The 13,671-nt window shown below is 37.6% G+C and overlaps 1 protein-coding gene across 5 annotated transcripts in view; it reads right to left on the reverse strand.

The window, feature by feature from the left end:
• Positions 1 to 13,671, reverse strand: part of septin9a (septin 9a) — a 75,316-nt gene that overhangs the window by 33,785 nt on the left and 27,860 nt on the right. For 3 of the 5 annotated variants that reach the window (XM_079625600.1, XM_079625603.1, XM_079625601.1), the window contains one exon: positions 7,655 to 8,335. The exons of 1 other annotated variant lie outside the window; for it this stretch is intronic. In XM_079625600.1, coding sequence (XP_079481726.1) covers positions 7,655 to 8,335 — 681 coding nt within the window. Of the gene's footprint in view, positions 1 to 7,654; positions 8,336 to 8,739; positions 9,063 to 13,671 lie in introns of those variants that run through there. One more of the 5 variants, XM_079625602.1, reaches the window with a different exon arrangement.

A 13,671-nucleotide genomic window follows, 5' to 3' on the forward strand; every position in this document is an offset into this window, starting at 1 on the left:
TTGAAGTCCATTCTGTGTAGAAAAATCCTGGAATGTTTTCCTCAAAAATCTTAATTTCTTTTCGACTGAAGAAAGACAGACATGGACATCTTGGATGACATCGGGGTGAGTAAATTATCTGATAGTTAAAGGATTAGTTCACTTTAAAAAAAAAATGTTTTTAAAGTGAACTAATCCTTTAACCGTTCCATTCCACGCGGAAGAGGGCCAGCTGGAATGGATATGGTTTAATTTTTTCACAATGATATGCGATGTAAATTGTGACACGTTATGGAAGATGATCAGATATTCCTTTAATTTGTACTATTAACTTCAACTAGAACCGTTCCTTACCGTTTTTAGAACCATTTGGTCTGACTGCGGAGGATTATTTTAAGCGATCCTAAAGAGCTCGATTAGCTGCTTCCGGTGCGTTGAAGCCAAACTCTTCAGGACAGTGGGTCGCTCCTCCCTAGGAGCAAGGTTGAAGACCCCTGCACTTTGGTAATAGTGTATTGAGGACAACATAGTATTGTGCAAGGAACTGCACAAAGATAAGTCTTTATTAATTGACCATCATAATTTTTGTGAAAAGGAATAAAAGTTGTTCGCGTTTTACTGCCTCAAAATGCTATGCTATAATCTGCAATGGATTGTATATGTTTTTGGGGTACTAAAAAGTTAGAGCCACATATTTTCCAGTGAGCCAAGGTTGATATTTTTCTATTCTGTCAGTATAGAAAAAACAGGCTTGATTAAGTCCATTTTAAATCTGTATACTCTCTTAAATCATAGCACATTGAAAACAGAATGTTAAAGTCTTCTAACTTACGAATTAATACTACCCGCAGCCCTATTTTTGTCTTTTGATGGTTCTTTGATGCGTCATGATGAAGACACACTTTTATGGTACTGTATTTTCCAACAATCATGTCTGGCTTAGAAGTAAATACTTAATTGTTCTTTGTGAAATATGCACTTCCCATGTTTAGAAGTAAACAATTTTCTGACCAAAACACACACAAAAAAAAAGTAATTTAACTGACATTTTCAATCAATTGCCAAGGACAATTACCAAAATTAGGATCTTAGTAACCTTCCAATTATGGTTTTGTCTTTGAACCTTTAAGGTCATTTAAGTGGGTTTTGATTCCAGAGTCAATGGTTTCAGATATAGTAAGCAGGTCTCTAATACTGATGGGTCAGCACTCAGCAGATTTATGGATACAGAATGATCAGTTCCACAGAAGAAATTCATACAGGTTTGGAACAACGTGAATTTTTTTGGGTGAACTATCCCTTTAAGTGCATATCTCTAAAACATTTCAGACAATTAGCAAGGGCTTTGGCCTTATAAAACACATGTATGTGTGCAGACTACTTCCTGAAGTTAGGGTGGAGGTCACTTGTAAGTAAAACAGGAGGTATACGTGTCTGAACAATGTCTGAATCACTAGTAATTCTTTCCCCATTCATCTTAGAAACGATGGTCATAGTTTCAACAGGCTCATGAGCAAACTTAAAAAGGCTCCTGCAAATGCTGGGAGCAGTTCTGCGCCGTTTACCATGCTAAGTCCAAAGGAAATAGAGCAAGGTCAGCCAGTCACAGCTGATGGCTCAAGGAAGGAAGCTTGTGTGAATGTGCGCATGAGTGTGTGTTTGTGTAAGAATATGAACTCCGCTTTAGATCACTTCCTGATGAAGCCAACAAAGCAAGAGCTTTTCTTTAATATTTCCACCAAATATGTATGCGTTTTCAACTACACACAATTTTTCAGAGGAAAATACATATTAAATCTAAAACATACAAGACATTTGGAGAAAACCAAATCTAAATCAATGCAAGTATCAATATTTGTGAATAATCAATAATCAATACAATGTGAACAATATTTTAACATTTTTATAATTGTGTAATTTTATAAGGTGTCACTGTCAAGTTATCCATAGTTATGCAAAGTTAAAAATGTTTAAATGTAATTTACACCACATGGCACATGCACAATATGTAAGTTTCAGGAAAATTACCTTTTAAGGGGCAAGTAATATATTATAAACTACTCAAAAACTCTCTTTAAACACTTTTCACAGTATAAGTTCACAGGGCCAAAGAAGCAGATTTTTTAAGAAACACCCGCATATGAAATGACATAAAAATGTCTATTATCCCCGGTAAAACATGTGCAGGTTGCAGACAGCCTAAATCTTCACCATAAATTTTTTTTCTTAATGCCACAACATTCCTTGCAATATGCAAATCCAATTTCCAAATGCTTGCTGATGGCCCTGTGTATCAGCAGAACAAATTTAAGAGGTCTGTTATGCTGGCTGGGGTCTAATCAGAGGTCACACCTCATTTAAGAGAAAATTGGCATGACAAGAGTCAGTCCCTGCAGGGATATAACTTTCCATTAGCCTCAGGGTTGAGGGAGAAAGGAATACACACACAACAGACTGCAGGTCACTGAAGGTCTTCCCACCATTTTCTGTGACTAGTCAAAAAGGCATGCTATCTCTGACTAATATATAAAAACTCTCTGAAAAGGACACAAATACAGTATGATAAAAATAGAAAAAAATATATACTCACACAATAAGTTAGAGGACCTCACAGTGCACACAATTCCCATAGCAGAATATTCACTAATCGCTACATCAAGTTTTTCCTTTTAGACATATTTCGACGATCATGGAAAATATTTTTGGAATGTTAATCATTGTACATATTACAATCAAAATAGGTAAGAATAAACCTTCAATGACAAAACTAACTTTCTGACAGAACTTCTTTTTGGCTGATTTGAATCAGAAGGAATTTTCCCACAAACATTCACAGGGGGAATTCAGACGGCAGAAACAGATGAACGGTCACCTGGTAAATGTGTCATTCTATTCAGCTCATTGTTAAAGCTCATCTCTCTCTAATCCCTACGGAGTCACAATCTAGTCATCAAGCAGTCACTGTTCAAGTCATGAATGCTCAAATTGTTGAGTAACACAGATTTAAAACACAAACTAGGGAGCAAGCCCTCTTCATCATCTCTTAAAGGTCATGTATCAGAAGCAAAAAGTCACTTCCACATCAGTTCTTAAACACTGAATAGTGTGACCTGGACTAGCTTTTGCAATATCAGAGGCATGACACCAGCCTCTGGTATTAAAGGTTGTATCAGCGATTTCAGGCCCAAACATAAATTATCACATTCATCTAATCTTTCCTAACGATCCGCTAGCTGCCCGCCCCATAAGCAAGCTGTCAAAAAAACGCGTCTCTGTAGGCAGCCTAGGCTCTGAGATCTGCAGACAAAAACAATTGGTTTCACCAACCACTCAAAACCAAAATAAACAGTGTTCCAACCAATCACCGACAGGGGCTGGGTGTTGTGAGGTTTTGCGCTCGTGCACGGTGACGGCTGCACGCGAAGTCGGAGCTGAAGAAGAAGCCAGCGTCTATCAACAAGATAAATTGAACATGGCTGAGTCAATCCCCAAGAGGAGGAGGAGGAGGAGGAGGAGGAGGAGGAGGAGGAGGAGGAGGAGGAGGAGGAGGAGGAGGAGGAGGATTAGGGCGAGGGAATACCATCGTGTTTATTCCAAGACACGCATAGTTGTCGTGAAGGCTTTTGAACAGTAGAAAGAAATTAAAGTTAAAAAAAAAAACTTTTGTTTTTTTTTAATCGGAGGATCGGACGCCGAGGTTGCACTGTTTCCTCTGGACAGGTGAGTAGCAGCAACTATTTGAAACAGAAATCTTTTGTAACATTATAAATGTCTCTTTACTGTCACTTTTGATCAATTTATTCCTTCTTTGCTGGATGATGTTTATTAAAAAAAAAAAACTTTTGAATTATACATTTTATCTTTATAAAATTTAACAAACAATAGGTTCAATATAACAATATGTTCTACTGCAGTCTTTTTTGGTGGTTCTTCTCTTAATATATGCACACAAATGTGATTATACTAGAGCCAAGTTAATTAAATAACAACCAGAGCAAATCCTAAATGTAGCTTTAGCTTCTGCTAAACATCCCCCACCTGTAAATTAAAAAATTTAAATGGTCAAATTAAGTGAAAATGTTAGATAAAAAAAAAAACCTAAATCAATACATGATGTTTTACGACTCATAATGATCATAATTGCAGCATATTAAATGAAGTGCATCAAATCAATGAACTGCAGCATACTGCATATTGATATCATATCGCTTTCATTTTTTTTTATACTGGATTATATTTTTTAACATCTGTTAAAAAAAAAACTACTCAGAGGTCAGTTCTTTTTCACTCTTTTCCCCCTCATCTAGACAGTTTACAGTGACTCATTTGGCCTGCCTGGCACATAGTGCTTTATCTCTCTCTGCCTCTCCTTATCTGGGCTGTGTCAGCAGGACTCTGCTTGCTACATCCACGCTGAGGCTGTGCAGGAACACTAATTAAACCCAAATGTGCCGCATGCTTCCTGGATCACATCCTGAAAAGGTTTTTCATCTCTCTCAGTCCTATTTTATACTCAAAAACTCAAGAGAAGAACAACTGGGCCGGTGAAAAGACACTAACACCCAAAAAAAAACAGGAAAATAGAGGAAAAACATTGTGTCTAAAGCACATGCTTGCAGTCAATTGAGCATTTCTAAGTAAACAAATCAGATAAAACAAACCAGTCATGTTGTCTACAATGTTTACGATCAGTCTTCTATATACAGTGTAAAAGTTTAAACAGTGTCTATTTTTATGCAGCACATTTTATGAACTCCAGATCTGGACAGACACACCCACCAGCTGCATGCATGCGTCTCAAAACAACAAGCCCCTTAGCTACAGTGCAAGGCTGTGTTCTCAATCTCACCCACAACAATTGTGCCAGATGGGAGAGGAAAGCCATACGAGACTATTTATCTTTCATATGCAAATGTGAAATCTGATGGGGGGACAACTTAGACCAATAACACCAATAAGAAACAGATGCATTTACAATGGAAGTGCTTGGTAACAGACAGGAACCCAAACCCATGTTCAGTGTGCAAATTGAACAAAGAAAAAGTCTGTGCATTGACTTGTCCCTGAACTTTAAATGAGTATTATGTAATGTTATAATATTATTCCTATGACAGTAATAGCCATATATTCTAAAACAAATGCACTGAAAATTAAATGAAACTTTCATAATTAGTTTTGTCCTAATTTCTACACGTGAGCTAAGCTTCTATTTTGACGGAAACTGCAGTCGAGCTTTTATTTTGGCAGAAAAACAAGTTTACAAACACGACTCATTACAAATCTAGTGAAATACTGTAATCGTCAACCATGCAAATGTGCAAATAATGCAAAACTGGTGCCTGCTACATTCTGCTACATTCTCAAATGCATGCTAAACTCAACACATGCACAGATAGAGTTCACTGCATTCATTCACACACGGTGAACTGAGCTGATCGCGTGAGCGAAGTGCACACTTCTCTTAGTTTGCGCAGTGCAAACACACAATCCTTTGATAAGGACTCAAAGCTATATCGCACTGTGGATTTTAGTTTGTTTGTCAGCAATGAACCAAAACACAAACATTAAATAACTTTTATGTTATTATGATAAGTTTAAATATGTTTTCAGGCTGCCACAGTCTAATTAATAAATGGGAAGAACTGAAATCTATTTGTGGCTGTCAGTGTTGATATTGTGGCGGGCCACCACAAATAAATCAATGTATAGGAAACACTGTGTAGTGTACTACTTATCCTCATGATCTTCCAAACCTATAAGACTTTAATGTGTCTTTGAAACACAAATGAAGAATTTTTTTGTAAAACCTGAGAGATTTCTGTCCCTCCATTGAACGTCCATTCCACCAAAACTTTGACGTTTCAAAAACAGAAGGTGAATCTTGCTTGCTTGACGTGAAAGAACCAGCAAGGTCTGTTCTTCCACATCATCCATGTACGGTTGATATTGCATTCCATTGATCGTATTTGATTTGCTTAATGTATTTTATACATAAAAGCCTAAATGAAATCTGTCCATCATATAAAATCACTGTGTCTCTTGGAATAAGCTGCAGTTTCAAAGATGAACAAACATTAGGGTGCGTAATTAATGACAGAATTGTCATTGTCATGTCTTTAACCTTGAGAGAAATATAGAAAGTTAATCATGACAATTAGCACAAGGCTAAGAAAAATATTGTTTCTGTGCTCAAGATGTACATTTAATGCTTCTTTATTTGGTGCTTTAAAGCTTCACTAACCTTTTCCTAGATTGGCTCAATGCACAGTTTTTAGTCATGACTTAGGAATATGGTTTCTAAGCCAGTGTTGCACTCTTTTTTGCACCTTTCCAGTACAATGAGTGCAAAAATATCCATTTCTTGGGTTACGTTCAACTTTGAAACAGCAACACCAAATTTTGGAAAGTTTTCATATTTCTTCTTTACTGCCTAAAAGGAATCTCGATAATCTTAGTGTTGATCCAGTACTAAAACAATGCATCAGATCTGTTGATCTCACTTGATGATACTGTTCCAACATTCTTTCCTATGAGGAGTTTCTGTTTTTCTCATTACCATATGCTGGGATTCTGTGTGATTTGATCACATTCACTACTCAACCTGAAGAGTGCTTAGGAAGAAGACGTTCTCATGGGCCCCTGCTTCTCAAAACACTAATCTTTGGCACACCTCAATTCCATTAGAACTGACTGTGGGGTTCAAAAGTCTGGGTGGATGATGGGAAATCTGGGATTTAAAATCTAATTAAAACATGAAAATAGGGGTGTATCCCTTTCCCTTCGCCAAAAAAAAAAAAATGCGTAAAGATGACATACATTTCATGAGGAAATGGGGGACTGGGAGAGAAAAAAAAAAAAAAAAAAAATCACCTTATAAAAGGTAAAAATCCCCCTAAAGATAAACTAAATGGAAAAGTAACTTTCTGCATCTACATTGAACTAACCAACGCACAGAATATGAAGAATATGAAAAGTTGTCCAACCCTAAACCAGCCAAGGTAACAACACAAATCTAATTAGGTCTAATTATAATTTTCAACAAAATACCAACAAATATTGCGATTAATTGCACTACTTTAGTGCACTAATTTAACTTCACAATTTAGTGTTGCAAATTTGTGCAAACACCATGTGCAAGTGTGGGTATCTGCAGGTAATGGGCATACCGAAAGGTATAGGGCTTGCCTAAAGGTTATGCTGCCTTCACATGCTTTCGGAATAATCGTAAATACGAGTTTCCTACTTACAAATTGGACATGGTGGGTGCCAATAGCCTCATGGGCAGCGCGCCGACAACAGCTTCGTCACCTTATCTTGTTGTTAAAGTAGTCATTTGACGCATATTGTATGCTTTATACACAGCAAAGAAGCCTGCATTTGACCAAAAATCCAGAATCATCAGAAAGCTGACTATCTAGATTGCGTGGTGAATGTTTGTCAATGAATCAGATGCTAAATACAATTTTCCAAATAAATAAGCAAGAATAAACCTGGTGTCCTCAACGATTCCTGTTCTTTCTGACAACAAAGCGCTTGAATATCCCAAGACCGCCACAGACCCAAACCCCACTGTACAGTATATGAAATAGTCTTAACAGACACTCCAAGTGCACTTCACAGTGTAAACATCAGATCCAGATAGCAATTCAGAAAAGAAAAAGCACATGTGACTTACTCTCTAGAGGCCTTGCAGGGGCTTCATGTACTGATGGAGGAGTTTTGTATTCATTGAAGGTAGGAGTGATGCTGGCTGCTGAGGTGAAGCTGTTCTCTGACTCCCTTGCAGGAGACGGTGTGTCCAGCTGTCTGTTAATGTGCATCTCAGCCCGTCTAGATGGAACTGAGATCTCAAGAGGGCTTGGAGGCTCTGCTCGCCTCTGGGACAGCTCTGGGAGCCGGGACGTAGATACTGGCGGGTCAGCTCTCCTAGGGGGTGTTGGAGGTTCTTGGGGTCTGCTGTGGTTACCCTCAGCCCTTCTGTGAACTGGCGCATCTGTGGTTTTATTCTGGAGCGAGACCTCAGGTCTCTTTAAGCCGAAGCGGGCAATACCGGGACTGGGTGAGCTGTCCACCTGCTTCGAGGAGATGTCGATGGAGAGCTCTGTCCTGCGCGACCCAGCGTCTTGGATGCGGCCCCCCGATAACTCCATGCGCCGCAGGCTGGACTTTGGAGAGCGCTGGTTGGAGGAGGAATCTGAAGCATGCCTGGAGCTGGATTCGGAGTTGAGGGATCTCGCGTCGTAGAAGCGGCTGCTTGTAGAAGAGGTGGAGGAGCGTAGAGGGTTGGTTGTTCTACGGGAAATAGGAGAAGGGTTTGTGGATGTGTCCTCCTCCACTTCAAATGACCTCTTTAGTGCTGTGAACAAATATGAACAAAAATATGCATAAAAACCAGGAAACTTACAAAACTTAAAACAGAATAACTACTAACTAAACCTACAACTAAATAATATTTTAAACAGTAATACAGGTGCCTTACTAAAGTAAATATTCTATAGGCCTAAATACAAATAAAAGAAGCCAGACAGATATAATCATCAGTCCATCATTTTGAGTTGACTGGTAGAAAATGTGTAAAATTTAAAAACCTTTTTCAATAGTTTAAAAATGCAAACAAAGTTCGCACGGTCGCAATAGACTATGTAACAAATGTATCAAAACGCTGAAACAAACGTTTCTTTTGCGCTGGGGAAATAAGCTTAAAGAGTAGCTACTTGTTGAAATCATGGAGGTTGAAATAAGGAAATACTTTTAAAATACCTGATTTCACACGTTTCAAATGTTTCGTAAACATAGCTGCAGTTTGAGAAAGCTCGCGCCTTAAAACACAGCCTTCCTCACCAAATCCTACTCGGCTCACAAACAGTTTTTCATTGAATCGGTCCGAGTGGGAGCCAAAAATTAAACCGAGTCATTAAACCGAGAACTGCTGTATGCATGTAGGTGCAAAACACTCTTATTGATAAAACTGAATTGAAGAAAAAAAGAAAACCTAATAAACAGCAATATATGGCATACATATAGCCTATTGTTTATGCACTTTATTTGAGCGTTCAGGATACACGTGATGGGAATTACGCGATGACGTAAAATAATCACTGAATCCATTTTTCAGTTTGAAAGAATCTATTCGCGAAAACGAGTCACGGTTCTTAAACTGTGATATATTTTCGTGGCCAAATTTATTTTATTATTATTCCCTTATTAAGGGATTATATTTGACCTCAAATGAGTTTCTCTCGATATATATATATAATTATTTTATTTTTATAAGGTAATTTTAGGTCACTATGGTGTCTGCAGAGTAGCAAAACCTTCAAACTCAAATAAAAATACAATATAATATAATACATTTCAGGTTCATATAAAGATATATAAATTTGATATAGGCTAGGCTATAATTGATAGAAAACAGTATAATTCCCCGTAATATATTTATTGCCATTACATATTTTTGCATCAGTTTTGTAAGCCTTTTACAAAGAGATTTGTGGCATTGCATCAAGACAAAAGGTGTTCCTCTATAGCTAAGAGTGCAAACATTGATGAGTTTCTGAAACTGGAGCTGGAGAGCCTTACTGGATTTTTAAATGATCTGCAATGTGGTGCTTGACAGAAACAGACACACAGTGGCATGCTTGGTCGCTCAGGACATTTGTCTGTACTAATCCCCAGAACATTTCTAGACACTCGAGTCATGCACAGACACAGCAGTAGTAATGACCAACAGCAGCGCTACGCCTTCAATTTCTAAGCAGGTGGCTGCTATCCCATCCAGTTGGTCTGTACAAACATTAACCCACACATCCCTCTGTCTCTTTTGTAGAATGGCATGGCTGCTTGGCACTGCTCTTAATAGCATCTCATTCTTTTTTTAATGCTGGTTCTGGCAATATAGGCAACTGGACATGTGTAACTTATTTCCAAGTGGTTCATTTTTACACATGGAGCTCAGCGACTATTTCATGACTGAAGCAGCAGTTTGGCCTAATAAGATCAAATAAACAGTACAATCTTATACGGTAACCTTTTATTGGCATCTCTCTAAACTGAAGCTACTCTGTAATCAAAGTTTAGCTCATTTTATTTTTCTGTAGTCAGTGCTGGATGGATGCAAAAGGGCCTTTGCAATTCTTGCTTTTTGCGTTAAACTTCAAGGCATCGAATTCACAGCTGGACCTAAGTTAAGTGTGGGAGAGCATCCGTGTTTGAAGTTCTATTTGGCAGCCATATTCATGAGAACTAAACGATAATGTAGCTATTTGTGCACGATCAGATATGCAGCCAGCTGTGGGAAAAATCAAGAAAATCAAGAGTATACCTGCATATCATATGCTATGGCTAATTATATTCTTAAACCATCTTGAAAATTTGAACATGCAACAGACTTAGGCTCATGATGCTCTTAATTCACAGCAGTGTTGTTATTGTTAAATAACACAATTAAAAATAATTTTCATTGATTGAAATTAATCTGAAATAAAAAATAAATAAATATGATATGAATTTTGAACTTAAAAAAATGTCTTATAGGTGAATTATAAAGCATTTTACGTCATGCTTTCTGGTGGCATGCTTATCACAATGCAAAAGGACTTGTTGAACCCAATGGACATGGATCCAGTTTTATGGACATAGATCCAGTTTCTTCCAACACACAGGAAAAATGACCTCCGGTCAGCAGGACAGGATGGAAGCTGATGGTCCTGTTTTGCAGTACCTCCCTTGCACTTTGATGGAAATGAGGCCTGCCAGGCATTTGATTGATTTTTGAAAGTATTTTTTTCCTTACACCACTGGTGTTTTGATTGAATATGGGATTGATACTGTACATTCAGGTTCATAACACACAGTTGTTTTGAACTGGTTTACTTTTTCTCATGAGTCAGAGGACAGAATGACCATTTTCTCATGTCTCATCTTCAGAGGGGGCTTTCTTTAAAGCTGCACTGCGCCCTGATGATTTAATTTCCTGTCATTTCAACACACAAACAAATTCCCTGGGGCAGGATAATGATTCAGTGTATGATTGTGAATGGGTGTTAAACAGGAAGAGATATTGTCAGTCTTGTTCCTTTTAGTCCGGGCAATAATATGCTTGGCACAGCATGCTATAGAAGTATACACATATGAATAATAATAGTTTGATATACAACAGGATTAATCGCTCTTACGTTCTGTCCTCAAACAACCTTTTCATGCACAGGCAGGAAGTGAATGATCACAGTCAGATTTTATTGTGTAGTCCATTATCATCGCTTTGCACTTGCAGTATAAAAACCATACAGTCCACTACAGCCAAACCAAGCACATGATCTCTTACACAAGAATCCTCTTCTCAATGTGGTGCATGTGTTTTTTTGACAGGGTAAGCTGGTTAGACATGTTTGATGAGAGCTCCAATGGTGTCTGACTTTGAAAAATAAACCTCAGTCTATCTGTGGTTTCAGAAACTATTTAGCACATCCAAAAGATCCAAATCACAAAACGCACTGAAATGGCTGCACCAAATACATTTAAGAAATATCCATTCCTGTAAAGGCAGACAAAAATCATAAGTCTGCTTATTTAGCAGAAAAGAAAAAAAAATTCAGCTTGGTGCATGCCACCAGAAAGCATGACGTAAAAGGCTTTATAATTCACCTATATAAGACATTTTTTAATTCAAATTTCACCTCAAGTTTCGCTCCAAAGTATGAGCAATTGCAATAGTGATGCTTGCCTTATAGCAAGTGCCACTAACTAACATTAAAGTGGCTAATTTGATAGCTATTTGGTCCAGAAATTATCTTAACAGTTCAACTATAATCTAAAGAACAATCTGTTGTAATTATCACAGTCACATCTTCCCAACCAGAAAAAAAGACTTAAGTAGCAGCTCAACCCCATACTGCCAGAGAATCAGAGGTGTTTGAGGAATGTGTCGACAAAAACAACAGGATACAAACAGATAGTGTAATTCTACTGTAATGATATGTTTGGCCTTGCTGATCTGTGAGAGTTGGGAGCTGTGTGATGCAGCCTAAGGCTGTGGTGGGAAATGGGCTGCACAAAAACACATAAGAGCCACAGTACACACAGCTGCAGCTTTGAGTAAACACGTATACAAACGCACACAGATACGATTGCTCTCACAGAACCCTATGCTCAAACATATGCACATCTATGGAAGTAAGAGTTTGTGTTTGGTTGTATGTATCATCAATTATTTGTCCGGAAAATAGCCAACTATATCTACAGGTTGAGGTTCAATAGTTTTTTCTGTTTCTGGCAAGTCCAATGCTCTGTTAACAGAGATGGTGCAGGTGGGATACAAACGTCTCCGTATCTCCATTGCCAGATTCAACATGGTGCAAAAAACAATCGTGTCCCACTTACTAATGGTTTCAAGCCTCCGGGTAACAGTTGATTTGTTTTAGGGCGGCTTGCAAGACATTTTGGCTTCTAACATTCAAAAGGATCTTCATCTCAAATGTCAGCAGAACCAGTGTGGTTTGCTTATAATGTGTTGCTCTTTTCACTTTTCACTTAATTCCAGGTTACAGGTAACTGTGTAAAACTATAGCAATGCAGCTACAGTGTGACATACAATAATTGATGCAGATGTATAGAACTGAAGTCATGTGATTCACAACTAGTTGATTACCCAATTGAAAAGTTCGCCCAAATATGTCGTCATGTTCTTCTGTGCATAAGAAAGTATTTTGATAAATGTCTCAGTGTTAATGTCCATTCAATAAAAGTCAACGGGCACCAAAACCTAATTAACATTCTTCAAAATAACTTCCTTTATTTTCCACATGCAGAATAAAGAAAGTCATAAGGTTTTGGAATGACAGGAGGGTGAGTAACTGAAACATTTTTATGTGAACTATCCCTTTATGACAACCAAGCTTATTTAGAACATTGTGACTGGTTAATCAGCTTTTGGCCAGTTTAGACCAGTTTAGAGACCAGATAAAACCAGCAACAAAATTTAACTTTTTATTCCAACTGGGTAATCAGCAAGTCGCAATAATCAGCAATAAATTGACTAATACAACACCTAGGCCTGGTTTCACAGACATGGCTTAAATTAAGCCAGGATTATGCCTTAGTTCAATTAGGACAATAGATTTAATAAACATGCCCTAGAAAAAAAACATTACTGATGTGCATCTTGAGACAAAACGATGGTGGAGACATATTTTAAGATACAGTATATCAATGCAAGTTGCTTCCAGTTAAAACAGCTCAAACATGAATTTTAGTCTGGGACGAGGCTTAAACCTTGTCTGTGAAACCGGGGGCAAATAAAGTAAGTGTTGGTGAGTGTGATTGTGGCAGTGTGTTTATATAAATGACAGATTTTGCATGAAAATACAGCTCTTTATAGTTCATTAAAAAATATTTTAAACATTAAATGACAGATTTTGCATCAAAATACAGCTCTTTATAGTTCATTGAAAAAATATTTTTTTCCATTAAAAAATGTTAAATCCAGACAGTTGACGGTAGCCATTGACTTCCATAGTAGGCTGTCTGGTTACCAACATTCTTTAAAATAACTTCTTTGTGTTCAACAGAAGAAAAAAACTCAACAAAATAATTTGAGGGTGAGTAAGTAATGAAACATTTTTTTGGGGTGAACTATCCCTTTAAGAAAGGCAAAAAATAATCACAATACTGTAGGAAAAAGTATGAACATACCAC

Source organism: Phoxinus phoxinus (genome assembly GCF_949152265.1).
Source record: "Phoxinus phoxinus genome assembly, chromosome: 1".
NCBI classification, from domain to species: domain Eukaryota; kingdom Metazoa; phylum Chordata; class Actinopteri; order Cypriniformes; family Leuciscidae; genus Phoxinus; species Phoxinus phoxinus.